The sequence below is a fragment of the Panicum hallii genome, chromosome 9 (assembly GCF_002211085.1).
Source record: "Panicum hallii strain FIL2 chromosome 9, PHallii_v3.1, whole genome shotgun sequence".
NCBI lineage: Eukaryota > Viridiplantae > Streptophyta > Magnoliopsida > Poales > Poaceae > Panicum > Panicum hallii.
Window position 1 is genome coordinate 61,339,645 of NC_038050.1, and position 21,774 is coordinate 61,361,418.

Consider the following 21,774-nt stretch of genomic DNA (forward strand, 5'->3'; position numbering starts at 1 on the left):
CCTTTTCCATAGAAGAGGCAAGCTTGGGCACAACATTAGTGGCATATGCATCAATGAGTAGGTCATCACATGAAGTAGAAACATTGACCTTTTCATGAACAATTTTCTCAAGACTTGGGTCAATTACTTCATAAGCAAATTCAAGTTCTTGATACTTGTGAGCCAACTCCCTATGCTCTTGTTTGAGCTTTTTGTGGCTCTCTTCAACTTGCTTAGCAAGTACAAGTGACTCATTGTGCTTTTTGAGCAAGTCATTGTACTTACTAAGTAAGTCGGAGTGGGCAAGCTCTAACTTGGCATGAGTGCTCTCAAGAATTTTGACTTTGCCCTTTTCTCTCTTGATGACGGATGTATACTCATTGATAAGGTTAGTAAATTCATTAGGATCAAGCTCTTCATCACTATCATCTTCACTATCTACCTCACATACCTTGGTGTTACCTTTTGCCATGAGGCACATAGGAGGCGGAGGTAGAGAAGGTTCTTCATTGGTGAGGGCGATGGTGACAATGTCTTCTTCATCACTTGAGTCTTCGCTTGATGAGACATCGGTCACCCACTCTTGTTTCTCCACCAAGAAACTTTTCTTGGTATGCCCTTTCTTCTTTGGAAAGAGCTTGGTCTTCTTGTTATGGGTCTTCTTCTTCCCAAATCTCTTGTTTTTATTCTTTCTCTACTCTTCTTCATCATCGCTTGAATCATGGCGATGCTTATTCTTGTTGTCCTTGCTTCTTTTGTCCGGCTTGGGGCAATTTGGACGGATGTGTCCTTTTTCGCCACAATTGTAGCAAATCTTGTTCTTGACATCCATTGGCCGGAACATTCCCTTCTTGGAGTCAAAGTTGAAGACCTTATTATTGATCTTCTCATTCAAGCGTGTGAACTTTCTCATCATGAGAGCAAGTTCTCCATCATCTTCAACATCGGATGAGCTCTCATGATCATCATCTTCTTCATTGCTTGAGCTTGAGTCTTGTTTGACCATCTTGAGCTTGCGGGATTTGTTTGTCTTGGTCTTTAGAGCAATTGACTTGCTTGATGTTGGCTCTTCGGACATACCAAGAATGCTCATTTCATGAGCGCGAATTTCGCCCACAAGTTCTCCTACTTCCATTGTGGCGAGATCCTCCTTTTGAAGCATAGCATTGATAATGTTATACTTGGGCTTCGGGAGGAGCATGAGGATCTTGCGGTTGATGGATGCACTGTCAATTTTGGATATTTCAAGTGCATTAATGTCCTTGACAATGACATTCAAGCGAGAATACATATCATTGCAATTTTCATGAGCTAGCATTTTGAAGGAATCATACTTAGCTCTAAACAAGTGATATTTTTGCTCACGAACTTTGGTGGAACCTTCATGTATCTCAATGAGCTCCTTCCAAATATCACTTGCTAGGTCCATGCCATTTACTCTAGCTCTAGCATTCCATTTTAATTGATCGGGGGTGGGATCTCCGGTGAACCCGACTTTAGTTGCCAACCATACTTCGGGGGCAATCGCATCAAGGTATGCGGCCATGCGAACTTTCCAATAGGCAAAGTTCTTGCCCTCGAAGTGAGGCGGCGAACCACCCATCTTGGCCATAGCTCTAGGCGGTGAAGCCTAATGATCCAAATGAGCAACGAGGCTCTGATACCAATTGAAAGGATCGATGGACCAAGAGGGGGGTGAATTGGGCCTTTTTCAATTTCTAAAACAAGATAAAGCAACCTTAACCTATGCAAAACTAGAAAGGCACCAATTCACCAACCGGATAACTAAACAACCTACACAAGCTAGATAAGATAAAAAGAGATAAAGCCTAGCAAGGTAGATCTAACTAGTGATCCCTAAATCAAGCACATGAATGAATTGCATGAAAGATAATGCTTGAATAAGTAAAGTGGACAAGGGACAACCGGATTTTTCCCGTGGTATCGATGTGTTGGCACACACCCCTAATCCACGTTGTGACATTCACAAAGAGTATTGTCACCTCCCAAGTCACCAAGACAAGGGCGCTCACTAAGAGTCTCCGTTCACCATCCCGGTGTGGTGGAGATCAAGCCACGTACAAATCTCTTCTCCGGGCTTCCACAATCCTTGGCAAGCTCCGCGAGAATCACCTCGATCACCAAGATCGCCTAGGTGATGCCAATCACCAAGAGTAACAAGCTAAGGCCTTCACTTGAGCAAGAACCAATCACCAAGAATGGATGCACACAAGCTTCTCTCTACTCAAGTCCTTAATCTTGCTTCCTGAATGATTGAATGAACAAGTGTATGAAATGTTGAAGCTCAAGGTGGCTCTTGACTATAGTATGTGTGTTTGGGTGTTGCCTGGTGTCAAGAGTAGTAGAATGACCCATTGGAGGGGTATATATGGGCAGCTCACACGAATAGAGCCGTTGGAGAAAAAGCTGCCAGAAAAACTGCGTAGCGCCGGTTAATCCGACGTCCCTCCAATAGTCATCGTCGGTTTAACCGGTGAATGTAAACTCCCCTTCTGAAAACTAGCCGTTACTGTTTGGAAAAATTAACCGACGTGACATCGGTTTAACCGGTGAGTGTAGTCATCCATTGATCAACTGAAATACCAAGTCACTGGACAACTGCACCGACGTCCAATTTCAAATAGCGTCGGTTTAACCGGTGAGTGTAGTTGTCCACTGATCAACTGAAAACCGAGTCTCTGGACAACTGCACCGACGTCCAATTTCAAATAACGTCGGTTTAACCGGTGTATTGACTTGTCCTGACCTGTAGACCATGTTTAACCGACGTATAGAAAACTTGAGGCGTCGGTTAATCCGGTGATAAGGATTTTTCTGATTTTGCCTTTTCTGACTTGAGTCTTGAATGAAATCCAAATATTTCTTGAGATATAAGTTAAGAACCACTTATTTGAGCTTCTAGAAACCTGAGTGACCATTGTGTGCATCCATTTTCAAATGACCATGTCCATGCTCAAGTTACTAAGACTAAACCCCTCTTAATAGTGCGATCACTACAAAACTATAAAACCTATACTAACCTAAGTGTCCTGCTCAACCTTATGACACTTAGGACTAGAAAGATCCTTAGTCTTGACATATTATTGAGTTGAATGCCGAGATCACCTTTTTGAATAATAAAAATTAGGGGCCTCTTTTGACATATAACCAAATGAGCGATAATAATCTAAAAATCTGCACAAACTCATTAGTCACAATAATGGTTGTCATTAATCACCGAAACATACCTTAAGGGCCTAGATGCTTACACACGCGAGGATGAGGGGTTGGACCCCTCGGCGCCTGCTGCGGGGGCAAGTCCTATTGCCAGCGCGTGGAGTTTTGCGACCGCCACGATGGCAGCGACCTGGTCGCTCTGGACGGTGAGGACGCCTGTCGGAGAAGGCATCTTCAGGACCAGGTACCCGTAATGGGCAACGTCCATGAACCGGTAGAGGACCGGTCTGCCGATGATGGCGTTGAAGGGGAGGTTAACTTCAGCAACTTCGAACTGTACGTTCTCAGTGTGGAAGTTGTCCTCCGTCCTGAAAGTGACCGGCAGGGTGATGGTCCCTACCGGGTACACGGGATTCGGGCCCACTCCGGAGAATGGGCGCGACGGAGCCAGCTTGGACTCCGGGATCTGCAGGTGCTTGAATGCTGCTTAGCTGATGACGCTGAGGCCTGCGCCTCCGTCAATCAGCACATGGTGGAGGCGGACGTTGGCGATGGTGGGTGCCGTGATGAGCGGCAGCACACCAGCGCCCGCCATGTTCTCCGGGCAGTCAGATGGCCCAAAGGAGATGGTGGTGTTCTTCCACCGCTGGTGGTGCGCCGCCTTCGGCGTCCCCGGCTTCGCCGAGAGAACCTCTCGGCGAAGGGTCTTGACGTTCCGCCGGGAGAAGAGCTCCTAACTGCCACCGTACATGACGTACAGCTTCTTGTGGCGCTCGTCACCACCGGACTCGGAGTCGGACTGGTGGAAGAGACCCTTGGGGTCTTTGTTGGGGGTTTGATACCCTAACTCCCTCTCCGGCGCAGCTACATCGGCATCAGAGGCTTTCTCCTTGCCGGACCGCCGCGGAGGGAGGAGCCTTCCCTGGAGGCTTGGTCGCGCCTTTTGCTAAGGCGCTCCGCGAACTTCTGGATCTCGCGGCACTCGGTGGCGCTATGGCGAGCCCCAGGATGAACAGGGCATGACCCGGGGTTGGTGCGCTGTTGTTGTGGGTGCTTGCCTCGGGAGTTCTGGCCCCCGGTTGTTGCAGTAGCAATGGCTGAGCCCCCGATCCGTGTCTTGTCAAAGCCACGGCTCTTCTTGTTCTTTTTCTTGCCGCTGCCAGGGGCAGCGACACTGGGCCCGCTCGTCTGAGCGGGTCCTGCGTGGGTCACAGAGTGCCACGCACGGCCTTCTGCAGCCCTGGCGCATTGGTCCACCAAAGCGAACAAGGTGGTGACAGTTCCCACCTGGTGAGTCGCCAGCTTCTCCAGCATCTTCTCATCGCTGACCCCTTGGCGGAAGGCCGTGATGATAGACGCATCGGAGATACGCGGAATAGTTCCACGTACCTTGGTGAAGCAGGAGATGAAGGCCCGGAGGGTTTCTCCGGGTTGTTGCCTCACGGCGTGGAGGTGGGCCTCCACACCATGCTGCTGGTACGCACTGGCAAAATTTGCCGTAAACTGTTTGCAGAGCTCATCCCAGGATTGGATGGATCCCAGAGTAAGGTTCATGAGCCAGGTCCAGGCTAGCCCGGTCAAGCTACATGAAAGTAACTTGCCATGACGGCGTCGTTACCTCCAGCTGCCGTGATGGCGGTGATGTAGACCTGCAGGAATTCTGATGGGTTGGTGGATCCGTCATACTTTTCCGGCAGGTGGGGCCAAAACTTGGATGGCCAGGCGACCGCGCGAAGGTGGTCTGCGAGCGCTGCGCAGCCCACCCCAGACACCGGTGCCTGGACTGGTCCCTGCGGCGTTGGAGCTACCGCAGCGAGTTCGGCATCAAGATCACGACCCTCGATGTTGAGCCGGCGACCACGCGCTCGCTCAATGGAGACATGGGCGTCCTCTCCCGCATGTCTACGGTTGAGCTCTGCCCGGAGGTCCTCGGTGCGTGCACTCCTCATTGATGGAGAGTGCACAGAACTGGATGCGCCGCCCTGACGACGGCGTTGCCTGGAGACAGACCCCCCCGCTGAGCATGGGGAAGCCTGCGCCAGGTTGAGGAGGCGGTCGACTTCGTCACGCCATTGCCTCTGGGCGTCGGTCGAGGCTGCCTCACCAGGAGGGTTGCGAAGCAACTCCTTGGCTGCCATGAGCGGCCCATTCGGTGCAGGCACCGATTGGGCCACGGAAGCCCGCTCCGCAGGACGCTGCGGAGCGGCACGCATGCCCCCCTAGGAGGGGGACGACGTGAGGCGTGTGGCCTCGAGGACGCCACTTCCTCTCCCAACAGGAGGTCGTGATGACCGTTTTCCTGCGCCATTGCGGTCTTGAGCTTCGACCAAACGCAAACCAAACCTAAGCTCCCCTACCTGGCACGCTAAATGTCGGAGGAAATCTCCAGCCGGGTGGCGGAATGCACCCGCCTAATCCTAGTTAAGGATGGGTTTGGAGGAGACGTAGGAGCGCTTGATCGGTGGGCGGATGAACACGGGAAAGACACAAGGATTTTAGAGTGGTTCGAGCCGCCGGAGCGTAATACCCTACGTCCACTTTGGTGTTGTATTGATTGTGGAAGCCTGGAGGAGAGCTGAGCTTGGGTCTAAGGTTGGACCTTGTAAGCCTATAAGTTTCAAACCTGTGTTCTAACGGGTGCACGCTCCCTTTTATAGTCCAAGGGCGGTGCTTACACTGTGCAGGGCCCCGACAGGTGGGCCCGGCCAACAGGAGCCTGTTCTATGAGAGATATGGAGATCTTCATCTCCAGCTCCTCTTTGTAGTCCTCTCGATCGAGAAGTTGATGTGCGTATCTATAGTCAGGATATGGCTGTGTGCAGCCTTACCTGCACAGTGATTGCTGCCAGTGTTACCCAACAGTGGAAGTCGTGCTGCCACTGTTGGGTCAGGACCCTCTGACAGATGTAGAAGCTGCGCTGACCCTGCCGCGCCGTCGCCTCCGCGCGCACTGCTACAGTGCACGCCTCAGCTCGCCTGCAGCAGGCCATCATTACTTACGCGCGCGGCGTCGTGATGGGACTACACGCCGTCTGCCCGCGCGCAGAGCACAGCCCATCATTACTTACTGCGGTGTCAGTTGGGCAGACCATACTTTGACTTGGGTGCGCGCAGCCCACCTGCCCGCATTTAATGCGGTTGTTGGGCTGGCGTCCCGCAGAGGGCCTTCTGCCACGGGCACGTGGCAGGGCTGACCCAGAAGTCGCCACCTTGGTGGCACGTGGCGGCGCCGGACCCCTTCCCGGAGGAAGTAGGGGGGTCCGGGCCCCCGAGGCCAGTCGGAGAGATAGGCCCATAGGGGTCTGGCTCCCACACGTGGCAGCGCCGGGCCCGTGGAAGCCATCCCCAAGTACCTTGCCCTCATGGGCACGCGGGGGCGCCGGACCTATGTGAGCTCAGGGGGGCGGTCCGGAGACCACGTTCCCAGCTGCCAGGTCCGGACCGCACATCCCGACTCCCAGAGGACAAGGGTGTGGGCTTGGAAAACCCTTGGTCCACCAGGGTGGACAGTCTGTCAGATGACTTCCTGGCGGGCTAAGCCGGCGGAGATGCCGATCTCCTTGTAGTGGGCTACAATGGCCTTCTGGCCGTTGAGCAGTTCCTTGACGATGATGGAGGATAGGCGGTCGAGCATGTGGTGGTGCGCTTCCACCACGATGCGCTTGGCGCACACGCCGGAGTATGACACCATCGCGTTCTCCTGTGAGGCGACAGCGAGACGCTAAGGGTCTGGACACCCTAGCAGGAGGTACCCCTATCCGTATGTACCGACAGCTCCACTCTCTAGTTCGATTAACAATCTACGGCTTGTTGGTTGAACTAGATTATTGGTTGAATGAGAGGTGCTGTACAGATACTTTAGGTCCAAAGTGATCTATTTTTTATTCGGAATACAATTCGTTAGTTAAGGTGACAGTCTCACTATCTTTTCCTTAAAAGAAAATACTACCGCGATTGACTCCTATTTTGTGAAAGTGTGGTATATTATAAACTATTGAAGCAATAGAGTCCTGTTTTTACAACATATAACAATTCATATATATATATAAATATATATGTTTTGTCAAACCTGATAGTATCAGAACCATACGATCCGACTCTGTCCTTGTTCTGACAAGTGACAACCTTGGTAATACCGTAGCAAGTATCGAGAACTTTAAACTGCTCTTTCCAAATGACCCTCTCGTTACAGTTCCCGTTTTTACGCTGCAAGAAATTCCCCTCTTAGGTAAACAAATTGAGGCCTGCATGCGTGCACACACGGGACTCTTTTCAGTTATGCCATCTTGGGCCAGTCCACGCCCTCTGTCCAAATAATCCCGCACCGCCGCAAGCGAGCCGGCCATAAATAGTCCTGACCAGCTAGGGTTTTCCGGATGGATGAATCGAGAAACGTAAAATGTAGTATGTTGTTTAAAAATAATTTTAATACTATTGAGATAAAAATATATGTGGCACGGTACCACGTTCCCGATGACTATGATGGTGCTTCACCGCTGCCGCTGCCAGCAGCCGCCGTTTCCACTTCTACTGCTGCATGACCATCACTATCAGGAGCTACCGCCGTCATCAGCTCTTCCTCTGCTTCAGGCCTTTGAAGGTTCGTGTTGAACTTGCCTCTGGGCTACCACTTCCTCCCCACCGACACCGAGTTCGTTGTCACATCCGATTTTAGAAAGAAACCGAATGCATCTCATATGTGCGCTAGAATCAAATTCACAAGCATATAATAGATGATACAAGTGTATATCCGAAACAAAGAGAGTATTAAGGTATTTTATTACACGATCGAAAGTCTTAATTTTAGGCAAATGAATAAACGTTTGTAACTGGCAGTGGAATTTCAACTTCACAGGTAGATGACTGGGATACATACGCCTTGAACTTCTCAAAATCTTCAGGGTACTTCGGATAGTTATCTTGTTCTGAGCAGCATTGGTTTTAATAAAGCAAGCGTGAGTACATTTATGGTTGGTACTCAGTAAGTGGAGTAAATATATGACATGCAAGGCTAAAAGTAAGGAAAGACTGACTGACTTACTGCGATAAGCACTTTTAGTTAGCAAAATTTTATTTAGCAAGCATTAACTAAATGCAAGTTTATACCAAACTTCTTAAGTAAAATAAAAGAGATAACTAACAACAACATAAATAAAGAACATCAATTTAGATCATTTTTAAGTTCAATTATCATGTGAGAGTCCAAACTGCTCTTAACCGTGAGCACGGCTGATATATCAGTTTTTACTCTGCAGAGCTTGTACACTTTATCCACAACTCGCTGATGCTCGGGTTTGCAAAAAATTTAAGCACTTCCAAGGTGAGTGGCAGATATTCATTATGAGATCTTTACAAAAATTTCCTAACTTGCAACAATCCGCTAAGGTTTCAGGCCACAGTGGTCATACCCCTCCCTAGTGAGGCGGTACCTTATCCAAGGACCATAGACAAAGCCTCCAAGAGGACCGGACTATACCCCATCAACGCACCCCCCCCCCTCTTGTCCTTTCGGTAAGATCTTTACAAGTTAAAATTTCTAATTAATTAGTGAATACCAAAGCCATGTAGTATTGTGGTTGCATTATTTTTCTGGGTGGTTCTCCATATTTCAATTAATGCAATAATCTTATAGGTATCACCATAAAGGTTTTCCAGAATGTGAAGTAAAATAAGTGTAGCATATTTTCCAAGTTATCCAACCATAAACCAAGTAGAAGTAACCAGCGTAGCTACAACATAAACTAAACAACCCATGTTTAATCAAGAAAGTTTCAACAGAAAACTAGCCATATCCTTAGTTTGGGATCCATCATATTATAGACACATGCATATGTGTATTTAGAAAGTTATTAGAACCAGAATATGATCAAGGACCACTTGCCTTTTTAAAGCACTGCTACTGCCGAGGGGAGTCTTCAAAACTTTGCTCTTGCGGACCCTCGAATTGCGCATCGTCTTTCACACCACACCACACAAGTACATACAAGCAAGCAAGTACAATAAATAAGAAACAGTACACCAAACAATATAAACAAAGCAAAACAAGGTTATAAAGCTACTGTACACATCGTAAGGATCGCGTGAGCGCGAGAATCGATTAAAATGGAGTTAAAACAGAGAAGTTATGAGTAAAACAGGGTTCCAGAGGCTTAATTATAAAAGATTTGAAACTAAAAGGCTCTGAACAAAGAAACCGAGGGGTAAAACCTAAATAAACTTTAAATCTATGGTTTCGATTGAGAAACCGAGGGGTTAGGGATGGTAGGTTCTATTTTAGAAAAGATCATGGGCTAAAATAGAAGAAAAAGGATCTGCTTGTAAATACTTTTGAACTATGGTGGAGTGCGGGTTGATTTTGGTAAAACTCAAGGGCTAACTTGCAAAAGGGTCTAGAGTTGACCGTTACAGGGTTGTTTGACCCCAGTCTTGATCTAATCTAGACCATGGGATCTAGACGGCCAGGAGCGGCTGGCGGCTCGGGGTGGCGGCGTTGGGCGTCCGCGACGAGTCGTGCGACGGCGGAGCTCGCCGGAGTTACGCGATAACGCGTTTCCGGCTCAGTTTCGCTCGGAAAAAAGGCCGGGGAGAGGGAGCGCGAGACGGGGAACGCGGTGGGGAGGTCGAGAGAGCGATGCGGCGGCTGGAGACGAGCGCACGGCGGCGGCGCACGGCACCCTTGCTCCGACAAGTAGTGCCGCGGGGAGAAGGCACGAGGGAGAGGGGGGACAAGCGGTGGCGATCTTCACCTCCACGCGAAGCTTCGGCAGCGGGCGAGGGCGACGGAGTGGCGGCGGAGCGGCAAGACATCGGCGCTCTCGAGCTCGGTGGTGAAGGCGGCATCCTGAGCTAGGGTTAGGGCTTGCGGGGTGAGGGGCGGCCGCTGCGGGTTGACGAGGGGTCAAGGGGCGCGGGGCGGCGTCTCTTTATTCGGCCGAGGGGTGGCGCGGGCGAGGCGTGCCACGGCCGGACTCGGGCTCGAGTTCGGGCCTGGCGCGAGGTCGGGGATGGGCCCGACAGGCGGGTCCCCCTGGCGGTGAGGGAGAGAGGGAAAGAAGAGGAGGGCTTCGGGCTAGGCCGCTGGGCCGGGAAAGGAGGGGCGGAGCGGCCGGCTGGGCTGGGCCGCGCGGGAGGAAAGGATGGGGAAGGGGGTTGGGCTGGCTGGGTCGCGCAGGGGAAAGAAAGAAAAGGAATGGGAAGCTGGGCCGCGCCAAGAGGAGAAAGCAAGAGAGGGAGAGAAAAATGTGCACTCAATTGCATTTGAATTTAAATCTGAAGTTTAAATTAAAATGAAAGACAAGCAATAAAATAATGCAGTGCGACATGAAAAATGCATAAAATCTATTTTCTGGCTTAGTAAGTTATTTACAATTTACGGTAAATATTTTAAAATTAAAACAATTGAATAAAAATCTTATGGATCATGTAAAAATCTAACAAAATTCATTTAGATTCCTGATTTAAAAAAATTAGAGTGTTACACTCGTCGTCCGCTACCTCCGCCCGAGGCTCGCCAACCAGTGGCTGCCCCTGCCCATCTTCTTCGACGAGCACATCCTCCATTACCATCCGGGTAGACTCGTAGGTAAGCTCCCATCCCCACTGCAATTTTTCTTAATTTCTCTTTAACCATTGGCCAGATAAATCAGACTAATGGTTTGATTTGGAATCTATTTGATACATGATTTGGAGCTGCAGAGAAGTACAGGAACTACGGCGAGGACAGGTGGTTCTTCGTCAGGAGGGAGCGCAAGCACGAGGGCGGCAACCGGCCGAACCGGGCCACGTTGGGCAACGGCCACTGGAACGCCACGGGGAGCCAGAGGCTGATCCGCGCCGGCGGCGCGCTGGTCGGACGCGTGAGGACGCTGGTTGTCGGTACATACGGACAGGGGTACCTCCTGCTAGGGTGTCCAGACCCTTAGCGTCTCACCATCCGTAATCTCCCCCTCGTCTTCTGGGTGACGTGGCGTGCGGTCCGGGCCTGACAGCTGAGATCATGGTCTCCGGACCCTCCCCATGCTCTTAGAGGTCCGGGGCCTCCACGTGCCCATGAAGGCAGGGAGCCCTCGTGTAGCCCCCGCGGACCCGGACTCCCCACGGAGGTCCGAGGCCGCCACGTGTGATGGCCAGACCATCACGGGCCTGACCGCTCCAACCGGCCTCGGGGGCCCGGACCCCCCTCCCCGCGGGAAGGGGTCCGGTGCCACCACGTGCTGCCCCTGCGGAGGGAGCGGGACTGGCCCTACCACGTGCCTGTGGCAGGAGGCCCTTCGCAGATCTCCAGCCCACCTACCAGCATTTAATGTGGTAGTTGGGCCGGGCGCGCCCAAGTCAAAAAGCGTGGCCTGCCACTGACACACGGGGCAGGTAGGCTGACACCACGGTAAGCCCGTCTGTTTTCAAGGCGGCGCGTCGTGTCACCGAATACTGTACGCCAGCGGCGTACAGTCCCATCACAACGCCGCGCACGGCGTGATGATGGCCTGTAACAGGAGAGCTGAGGCGTGCGCTGCCATAGTGCACGTGGAGGCAACGGCGCAGCAGGTCAGCGCTGCCCCTTCCCCTGACAGGTTCTCACCCAACAGTGGCAGCACGGCACCACTGTTGGGCAACACTGACAGCAGTCACTGTGCAAGACAAGGCTGCACACGGCCATATCCTGATTGTGGATACGCACATCAACTTCCCGATGGAAAAGACTACGGAGAGGAGCTGGAGATGAAGATCTCCATATCTCTCATAAGAACAGGCTCCTGTTGGTCGGACCCACCTGTCAGGGTCCCGCATAGTGTAAGCACCTCTCTTGAACTATAAAAGGGAGAGAGCACTCGTTAGAAGGAAAAAATAGACACACACGAACACAAGTTCAGGCTAAGTTCCATCCAGGCTTACAATCGATACAACTCCCAAGTGGACATAGGGTGTTACGCTCCGACGGCCCGAACCACTCTAAAATCCTTGCGCCCTTCCTGTGTTCATCCGCACATCGATCAAGCGCTCCTAAGTCTCCTCCAAATCCATCCTTAACTAAGATTAGGCGGGTGCATTCCGTCACCCGGCTGGAGATTTCCTCCGATACCGATGTTCTACGAAGCGTCTCGCAGTAAGAAGCAGCAGAAGAACCGCGAGGAGGCTGGCAAAGCAAGCAAGGGAGCCAAGACGGAGTGGACCATGTACGAGTACGAGAGCCTAGCGCCCGAGGAGGAATTCGTGGCAACATGCGTCGACGGCAACGCCAGGGTCTCACTCATCTTTATTAGTTTAATTTTCCACTCTCCATCTGGCCACCATGCGTGTTTACTTGCACCTGTGTGTTTTACATAGACTTGATTTTTTTTGTTCTTGTAGATGGATGCTATTGTGCCGTGCACGATCCAGAAGAAGAAGCAGAAGAAGCAGCAGCATGGCGAGGAGGCCGGCAAGATCGGCGAGACAAAGAAGAGGACGATCAATAGGAAGGCGAAAGGGAAAGGTCAGGAAGCCGGCGGCAGGAAGAGGAGGAAGCGTACAGCAGAGCCACAGGAGGAGGGTCATGCGCGGAGGACTCCCACGGAAACAGCGGCACTGGTGCGGGAGCAGCCGTCTACGGGAGCGGCCCATTTCACCGTTGATCCAGACGACGACATGGACGCGTCCTACTTCTCCTTCTCCAACACGTCACCGCCTGCGCTGCCGCCGCCGCCGCCGCAGGAGACGATGATGGCGGCCGCTGCAGGAGGAGACAACTACATCAATGTTCATCCAAGCACCGCCGCCATGACTGCAGTTCCAGTTCCCGGCCGTCCCCTTAGTACATGAACGTGTCCCACACCTGGATCCACTGGCGGACCTCCGTGGAGGCCAAACGGGGTACTGGCCTCCCTTGGTCAAGCAAATTTCTATAAAATTAGCTATCATAATTATTCATTGCATTGGTAGATTAGCTAAATTAGCTGAGTTAGTAATAGTTGGCGTCTCCTTTCATTTGCCTCATGTTCCGCCACTGCTGGACCCAAAGATCCTGGCGCCTCTAGGAGGAGGCAACTACTGCAACATCATGGCTCCAAACATCACGTGGATGGATTTGCACTTCGCCTCTGCGACAGAGCCTCCGCCGCCTCTTGAGGATCTGCCCACAGCATCCTGGATCCACGCGCCGCTTAGGCGCCACAACGAGGCCAAGATCGCGCCTTCAGTTTCAGTTCATCCCAATGGCTTTGGCCCGGGCCTCTCCAGCTCCAGCTATGGATTCGCCGGCGGCGATACTCACCGTCTCAGCACCGGCACCGGGCATCATGATCTGTCAAGGCCTTCAATGCCGTCGCACCCATCTTATGGAGTCGGAAGCGCCCAAGGCTCTGCTAATTCCATGGTAGGATCAGAGGAATGGCGGCGCCCGTTTAGCACCCAAAGGTTCGTGGAGGTTCTTGGACGCCAAGTAGAAGTAGTAAGTACCCCGTGTTTATACATGTGTCCCCGTGTGTTCGTCCGTTTAGTTTGTGTGTCAGGGTCGTTGCCAAAGTGCTAGGTTACATATAGGTTTTGCCATCGCTCCCCGTTCAATGTTGGTGTCTACTAGTAATTGTTAGTTGTTCCATCGGCTGTTACTGTTTGGGTTCCTCTGTCATGTTATTGTTTGTTCCATTATTGGAGCCCTATAATTATAAGATAATAAGGTTATTAAGGTCTATATGCATGTTTGAATTTGTTTTCCCAGAGCAGAGTTGAAACACCGATCGACTTTATTAACTTTGTCAACTCCAATCATGATACCCAGTTACAGATTATTAAAAGTTCATCGTAACAAATGAAACTAAACAATGGCGATGCAAATCACAACATGTTACATGCGTAGAAGGGTGGATGACGATCAGATTCAGAGGAGCTAGTTGACAGCCCGGCAGTTCCTCCTGACCTCGCCCTGGTTACGGCCGGTCTTCACCTCGACGCTGGCCATCTTCACCATGGCCTTCTTGAACCTGTCCTCCCACCACCCGGGGATGTTGGCGTTGTCCGACACCATCCTCGCCGTCGCCGGCGACGTGAGGAGCGCCGCGTCGGACGTGAAGAGCACCCGCCGCGCCAGCACGTTCTTGTAGTACTGGTTGTCCAGCGTGTCCGGCGTCACGGCGTCCTGCACCACGGTGGGGTCGTTGCCGGAGCTCGGGCTCGCCGGGCACTGGCCCCTCAGGGACGCGGCGAGCGACGGGCTGATGTCGGAGGGGGCGGCGAGGCGGTCGGGGACGAAGGACGAGCAGTGGGAGCGGCCGACGGTGTGCGCGCCCGAGAGCACGACCATGTCCTCGACGCCGAGGCCCTTGGCGGCGAAGCTGCCCACGAGCTCGGAGAGGTTGAAGGTCGGCGGCGGGAGGAAGTCGAGCGTGCGGGAGGCGACAGAGACGCGCCCGTCGAGGCGGCCGGCGGGCATGTCGAAGTCGACCCCGCGACCGCCGCCGAGGGAGGAGGACGCGTCGCGGGCGGCGAAGGCGACGATGTCCGCGCAGGAGACGACGCCCGGGCAGGCACGCTCCAGCGCGGCCTTGGCGGCGTCGATGACCTCGAAGCCGCGGAGGCTGGGGTTGTTCGGCGCGCCGAGCTTCTCCGGCTGCGGGTTGGCCGGCGTCGGGTCCAGGAGGACGGAGGCGTCGCAGCCCTGCGCGTTCGTCGTCCACGGTGTCAGCACTCAGTACGCAGGTCACGAACAAGCCGTCCCATCAATGTGCATGCCATGCATAAACAGGTCGATCGAGCGTGTAAACCGGCAATGCCGTAGTGCGTACCTCGACGAAGCAGTCGTGGAAGAGCATGCGGATGAGCCCGGCGCCGACGCCGGGGTTCCGGCGGACGGCGTCTCCGACGACGCGCTTGACGATGGCCTCGGCTTTCGGGCACCTGTCGTGGTAGTACCCCACCTTGAGCCCGCAGGCGCCGGGGCTGGGAGGAGTGTAGTAGCCAGCCGCTGCTACGACCAGCAACGCGCACGAGAGCGCGGCGGCCGCCTTGCTCGCCATCGTGCTTGCTCCGGCGATCGCCGCCGTCGTCTAACCTCGCAAATTGAACTTGCTGCTTGTATCTCGAGTGAGATTATATTGCGAGAAGCTGCTGATGAGTGTGTGTGAGGTGGTGGTGCTCCTGCTCACTGCTACTTATAGCGCGCTAGGGCTTCTGGACGGCCGGCTTCTGAACGTTTGTTTATCTCGGCAGCTGGTCGGCATGCCGGGGAGGCGAGCGCGCGCGCGCGGAAAGTGTCTGATGATTGATGGGTACAGCTAAGGGCTGAGATGATTGTCGTTGACGAGTGGTGAGCCATGTTGTTTAGTGCCACTAGTTCGTTAAACCGGGCAGGGTACTCAATTTAAAAGTAGGGGTTTGGAGCTGAAAGCCTGAAACCCTGTCTCTGGATGATGCATATGGAGCGCGTATGAGGGCATGCAGCTAGGGGACTGAAGTCAAAACAAGGGAAACCGATCGGTTCAGTTCGCTGCAGCTGGATTCTTGAAAGGCATTAGGTAGGACGTACGCTTCAGTGATCAACTAACTGTGCAACTGGGATGCTTGTACAGTGCATTTTTATTAAAATTTAAAGAACAGAAAGACAAAACTGTAGTTGACTTGCTTTTCTCATCCGGATTGCATGGCATATATACGCTGTAGGTACGTTTAAAACGGGGTACACAAAATACCAAAATAGAGACGCTTGAGCATCTCCAGCAGTCTCTCCTTTTCCAATAAACTGTTAATATTAGGAAAAAGATACGCTACAACAATTTCTCAATAACTCTTCCTTTCCCCAATAACTATTAGGTTGTCCCAATCTTTCACCCCACTCCCCTCAAATAAAGAGAGAATTATTAGTTGTATTGGGATGAAATTATTGGGGAACTATAAAATATCTCCTCCAATAATCCATGAAAGTATATTAGGATATCCCGATGATACGTAATTGGGACATATTTATTGGGGAACTGCTGGAGATGCTCTGCACCGAGCTAACCGCCCGGTTGAAAGAGTTTTTTCTTTTTTAAATAAAATCTAACAACCTGCCGGTGGGTGAGTAAATCAAAGTTTTAGGTTTAGACCAGGTTAGTCAAATACACAAATCGTCTTGCCCATTATTATTAAGGATTATTCTCTTCCACCTGGGTTTCTAAAATGCATTTAGGCATAGATTATTTGTACTAGCTCTCTGCTGCCCCGATTGTCTGGTGGTACAGCAAAGCCGTTTTTGGAATGGTTCTTGTGTCGTCGGTTTCATAAATGGACCTTATTATTTCATCCCTACGCTTTCATATCCTAGAAGTACACTTTGACCTTCAATTACTCTTATAATATATTACTTATTGCTCAAAAATATATTATATTAAGAGATTTGTGAAATATGAATCAATTGATACACCATTTATCCGCAAAGCATTTATATGATTAGACTAATTATTGGTCAAATCTATAAAGTTTGACCTGGTTGAATCTTAATACATCCTATATTTTGAATGCAGGGAGTAGAACACTATACTTACTCGACATTTTCCGAGTGTGTTTTCCCAAATAGCTAAGGGTTATATTATTTCTCGTAGTTATTCTTTTCTCAAGTGGCCGAGGGTTTTGTGGTAAGTTTTGGATAATTTTTAAGGGGTAAATCAAATGCCCAATCATATTTTCCAAAAAAGAAATCTTTGGCCACTTAGTAATAACTCTCGGAAAATATCTTAGGCTAAAAAAAATCCTTGGCTATATATTTGAGAATTTTGTGCAAAGGAGTGTGTGTCTGTGTGTGTGTGTGTGTGTGTTACAACTTACAACACTGAAAGCTAGTGCGTGAAACGAAATCCAGAGCTAACGCCAATCAGCACAGAATATTCGATCGGCAACAATGCAAAATTGAGAGCGTATGGTTGACAGACATCATCAGGACAAAATGTCTTGGGTTGACCAATGCCCGCGTGCTGCCTCTCTGCGTAACTTTAAGATTAGCTAGGCAAGGTTCCCATGCAGCGCCAAATGGTGAAGAAGTCACAGTCAATAGCTTCCCCATTACTTCCTTGATTACAAGTTACATCTACTTAACTGATTGGTTGATACGGCAACGCGCAAAGCTGACCTCTCACTATTAGGTAGTGTTTTTTTTTGAGACCACTATTAGGTAGTGTTTGGTTCTAGATTTGTAACGCAAACGGTAATAGTAACAAGTAGCAACGTTAATGGAATCCGAGCAAGCAATTACACGATTTGGTTGGTTCATCTCTGTAACGGCTTCTGCCTTCCGATACGCCCACCTCCTCAGGCGCTCCTGACATGGGTGCCGGCCGAAGCCAGCACTGCAGCTTCACCTAGCCCAATCACAGCTTGCTCTGCGGCAGCAGCAAGGCTACTAATGGCGTGCCCGTGAATCAGCTTGCCACTTTCGCCATGGATGGGTAGGAGATGGGCCGCTTGGAAAATGGGGGCGAGATCTGATTGTAGACGATTCATCGCCTTCTAAAATTGAATCCAAGCTCCTCTCCTTCCTCTAGAAACGAATCCAATCTCTTTCCTTCGATCTGCGCTGTCTTGTTCCACCAAGGCAAGGAGGTGGCAGCGGCATCGATGAGTAAAAAAGGGCATCGAAGATGGAGGAGTGGCCAAGGAGGGAGGAGGAGCCGGAGTTTCGATGGGGATGGCAAGCGCTGGTCCGCCGCCGTCGCAGCAAGATACGGAGTTGTCGGAGGCTTGGAGAAGATGGAGATTTGAGCCAGGTTGATAGCTGTTGTAACGATCCGGTCCAGTAAAACGGTTAAAATCCACTTTACGTGTTGAATGGACCATATCTGCTAATTAATTTTTTTACATTTTCATCTTCACTTCACGTTGCAACCAAACTTAACTTAACTAGCTTCCTCAAATTATCTATTTAAATTGATCTTAATTGATCCAGCTCATCTTACCTAGACAATAAAAATGATCCCTGGCTACTAGCATGGACCGATTTTTGGCCCAACAGCCACACGAACTGAACTGTTATGACGCGCCCATCCTATTGTTCAGCTGTCGAACCAGCCTACATGTACACGACACATATTCAAGATCAACTTTTCTGGCCATGTCCGTACATCCAGTGCCAGCGCATATGCCATACCGTGACCACACAGGATCCATGCGTCATGTGCAACGTGGATGTTACACCTATCGTATGGGGATATCTGATTACGGAGGAGGTATGGGAGCGGTAACAAATTTGTACGTGCGCGCTTCTCATTACACGGTACTCGTTTGCAGACATGGGGAACCAAACGAGATCTAACGTTATTAATTACCATGGTAATCAGGTCACGTTAAAAAACACGAACCAAACACTACCTTATTAGTTATATATATATGCCATAGCTGTATAATTAATGCACTCCAGCACCGTACTATATATCGGCTGGACAGCACAAATACCGTGATATGTCAGAAAAATGTTTTAGTTGTATACTTTTTTCATTTTCTAAAAAATGTGTTGTTGCCTAGTCATCCATATACACGTATCCTTCAATAATACATCTGTTCGATCGTCGTTATTATAATTTTGTTCCAAAAGAATGTTGCGTAGCAAGTGTGACAATAATTAGATGGACTTTTTCATGAAAATATTAATTAATATTATTTCTGTGTAAGAAACCGAATATTTACATATATATTGGTGGTCCAAATTTTAAAACGAAGGTACTTATCTATTAAAGTGTGACCAATTCTTCACTTGGGAGCCCAACAAGAGTGAACTGCTGTGGGCTCGTTTCCTTCCATGAGATCCTCTGAGAAAAGAAATGGAAATTATTTGCTGGGCTCCCAAGTGGTCAGAGAGAATACATAACGGGGTTTAATCATGTTTAATTTTATAGTCCGTTAATTTCTCATTGTTTATGTGGTTCCGTATACGCAATTACGCATATAGTCCGTACGTCCACAAAGCACGCGCGGCAGCGACATTTCACCTTGCCGAGCATATGCGTGGCCGAGGTAGAATCTAATGCACACGTCTTTGTCCATTGATTCGTTCCTTTAGAAGAAAAGAGCCGCCCTGTCACTAATGAACCGGTAAAAAGGGTTGATATGTCATGCTAAATTTGTTTCATACTATTTCTGTACATTATTATGTTCCATTTTGTTGTGCATGGTTTGTTAACAGTCATATGATCTAATCTCATATTATCTTAATAAGAGAGTGTTAAAAAGGTATCGAGCTAGAAATTAATAGGTTAATAAAAAAGAAAAAAAAATCTATACCGTTGGATTTATGTTTATATTAAACAAAAAAACATGCATGCTACAATTAATAAAAAATATTCAGAATATAAAATTATTGAAAATAGTATTTTGATTTCCATATGAACTTGGATGCACAATATCTAAATGAGAGTCCATGAAAAACACAATATCTAAATGAAAAGGCCAAATTCAAATAGAAAACTATGAAAAGGTACTACTTTTATCTCCATACAAATTGAAAAGAAAATATCTAAATAAATAGTTCATGTGAAATACGATTAATAAATAGCCAGACTCTAAATTTTAAAAATATAAAATTAATAGATACGTTCTGCAAAAAAAAACTAAATAAAGAGTTAGTGCATACAATTAAGCAAAATTAATAACATCATCTTGTTTGATAACAAAAGTTAGATAGGCAATAAAAGCTCTACAACATAACGAGTTACATGCATCAACAACCAGTTCAGGCCGACAAAGTTGTGTACTTTAGGCATAAGACGTAATTAATGAAAGGGTCAACAAAACATGCACGAAATGTACACATGACAGTTATACAAACTGAACTTATATATTCAACTTTATTTTTCATAGATTCCGAATACAGAAACACAAACCAAAGAATCACGTACACTACCTCTCAGGCTTTGAAGAAATCAAACAAAGGCAAATGACGAAAACACAAAGATAACAATAACGAACAGCACTTGACACTACAACAATACGCTGCAACTCATGAATAAAAAATCAACAACTGAACAGATTGATCCTTCACCAAGTTTTTTTTCTCAAGAACGATCTTTCAGGTTGCACCGGTACGGTGCAAATTAAACCTGCAAGTGATCAACTAGTAGTGGTTGATCGCTCTGCAGTTCTTCCTTACCTGCCCCTGGTACCCGGTCTTCACTTGGATGCTGGCCATCTTGACCATGGCCTTCTTGAACCTGTCCTCCCACCACCCGGGGATCTTGGCGTGGTCCACCACCAGCTTGGCAGTCTCCGGCGACGTCAGGAGCGCCGCGTCGGAGGTGAACAGCACGGTGTGCGACAGCACGTTCTTGTAGAACTGGTTGTCCATGTCGTTGGGCGTCACCACGTCCTGCATCACCGTCGGGTCGTCGCTGCTCGTCGGGTTGGCCGGGCAGCGGCCCCTGAGGAACCCAGCCAGCCCCGGGTTGATGTCGGAGGGGACGGCGAGGCGATCGGGGACGAAGGACGAGCAGTGGGACCGGCCGACGGTGTGCGCGCCGGAGAGGACGACCAGGTCCTCCACCGACATCCCCTTGACGACGAAGCTGGAGATGAGGGCGCTGAGGTTGGACGTCGGCGGGACCAGGAACTTGAGCGGCTCGGAGGCGTTGGAGAAGGTGCCGTCGAGGCGGCCCGCCGGCATGTCGAAGTAGACCCTGCCGTGGCTCAGGAAGTAGGACGCGTCGCGGGCCGCGAAGGCGATGATGTCGGCGCAGGAGACGACTCCGGGGCAGGCAGCCTCGAGCGCGTCCTTGATCGCGTCGATCAGCTCGAAGCCGCGCAGGCTCGGGTTGTTGGGCGGGCTGAGCTTCTCCGGCGTCGGGCTGAACGGGGTCGGGTCCAGAAGCACGGAAGCATCACAGCCCTAGTCAACCATGAAACATACAGTATTAAGATAGTAAGTCCAGCTAGCTACCTAACTTTGTTAATCCATTCTTTGCGTAATTAACTTTTGGCAGACTCTGATATATACCTCGACGAAGCAGTCGTGGAAGAGCATCCGGATGAGGGCGGCGCCATTGCCGGGGTTCTGGCCGATGGCCTTCTCCATGACAGTCTTCACAATGGTCTCGGCCTGGGGGCACTTGTAACGGTAGTACCCAAGCTCCAGAGGGTAGTACGGGCTGGCCCGGCACGCCACGGCTAGGAGCAGCAAGAGTGCGGCCAAAACGGGCATCTTCAATGAAGTAGCAGCAGTGGCCATGTCTGCTAGATGTCCTTAATTGGTATCTCGATCGGTCTCTCGCTCAAGGTTTGAGTAAGAAACTCAGAATGTGAGGAAGAAGTGATGATGGAGAATGCTGAAGTGTGAAGATATTTATAGGTGGAAGCCTGCAGGAAGGGTGCAACATTGACCGTGTCACTGTGCATAAATCATACACAACATGCATGTGATTAAAATTTAAATAAGGGTTTGGTGAGCAATTAATTTGCTCTATTATTTTTTACTAGTTAATAATTACCTTTCAGATTGGTGCAAGGAAAAGTTGAGGGGTGCTTGAGTCTCTGTTAGACAACAGCAGCAGTTCACTAACCCCGGATAGAGGCTGCTCAACGCATGGAAGGTCTATACTCAGATTTGGATCGAGCAAATCACCTTGAAACAATCCACAAGATAATCATGCTCCACTTTATTTTCATTAGGGATGCAAGTGGATACCCAAT

General features: G+C 49.8%; 2 protein-coding genes across 2 annotated transcripts; both read right to left on the reverse strand.

Moving 5' to 3' along the window:
- Positions 1–13,856: 13,856 nt before the first annotated feature.
- Positions 13,857–15,234, reverse strand: LOC112876225 (peroxidase 2-like). Its single transcript, XM_025940281.1, has 2 exons — positions 14,916–15,234; positions 13,857–14,788 (listed from the first exon to the last, which is right to left on the reverse strand). Exons 1-2 carry the CDS (start codon positions 15,144–15,146, stop codon positions 14,021–14,023), a joined length of 999 nt encoding a protein of 332 aa, XP_025796066.1. The 5' UTR covers positions 15,147–15,234; the 3' UTR covers positions 13,857–14,020.
- A 4,677-nt stretch (positions 15,235–19,911) lies between these two features.
- LOC112877633 (peroxidase 2-like) lies at positions 19,912–21,387 on the reverse strand. The gene is made up of 2 exons (XM_025941981.1): positions 21,083–21,387; positions 19,912–20,974 (listed from the first exon to the last, which is right to left on the reverse strand). The coding sequence occupies exons 1-2, from the start codon at positions 21,311–21,313 to the stop codon at positions 20,207–20,209; spliced, it is 999 nt and encodes a 332-aa protein (XP_025797766.1). The 5' UTR covers positions 21,314–21,387; the 3' UTR covers positions 19,912–20,206.
- Between the last annotated feature and the right edge of the window lie 387 nt (positions 21,388–21,774).

Bases quoted from the DNA above. Each gene is read 5' to 3' on its own strand.
- LOC112876225 (XM_025940281.1), bottom strand. From the start codon at position 15,146: ATGGCGAGCAAGGCGGCCGCCGCGCTCTCGTGCGCGTTGCTGGTCGTA. The intron at 14,789-14,915 runs GTACGCACTACG...ACGAACGCGCAG, and splicing joins TCCACGACTGCTTCGTCGAG to GGCTGCGACGCCTCCGTCCT.
- LOC112877633 (XM_025941981.1), bottom strand. From the start codon at position 21,313: ATGGCCACTGCTGCTACTTCATTGAAGATGCCCGTTTTGGCCGCACTC. The intron at 20,975-21,082 runs GTATATATCAGA...ATGGTTGACTAG, and splicing joins TCCACGACTGCTTCGTCGAG to GGCTGTGATGCTTCCGTGCT.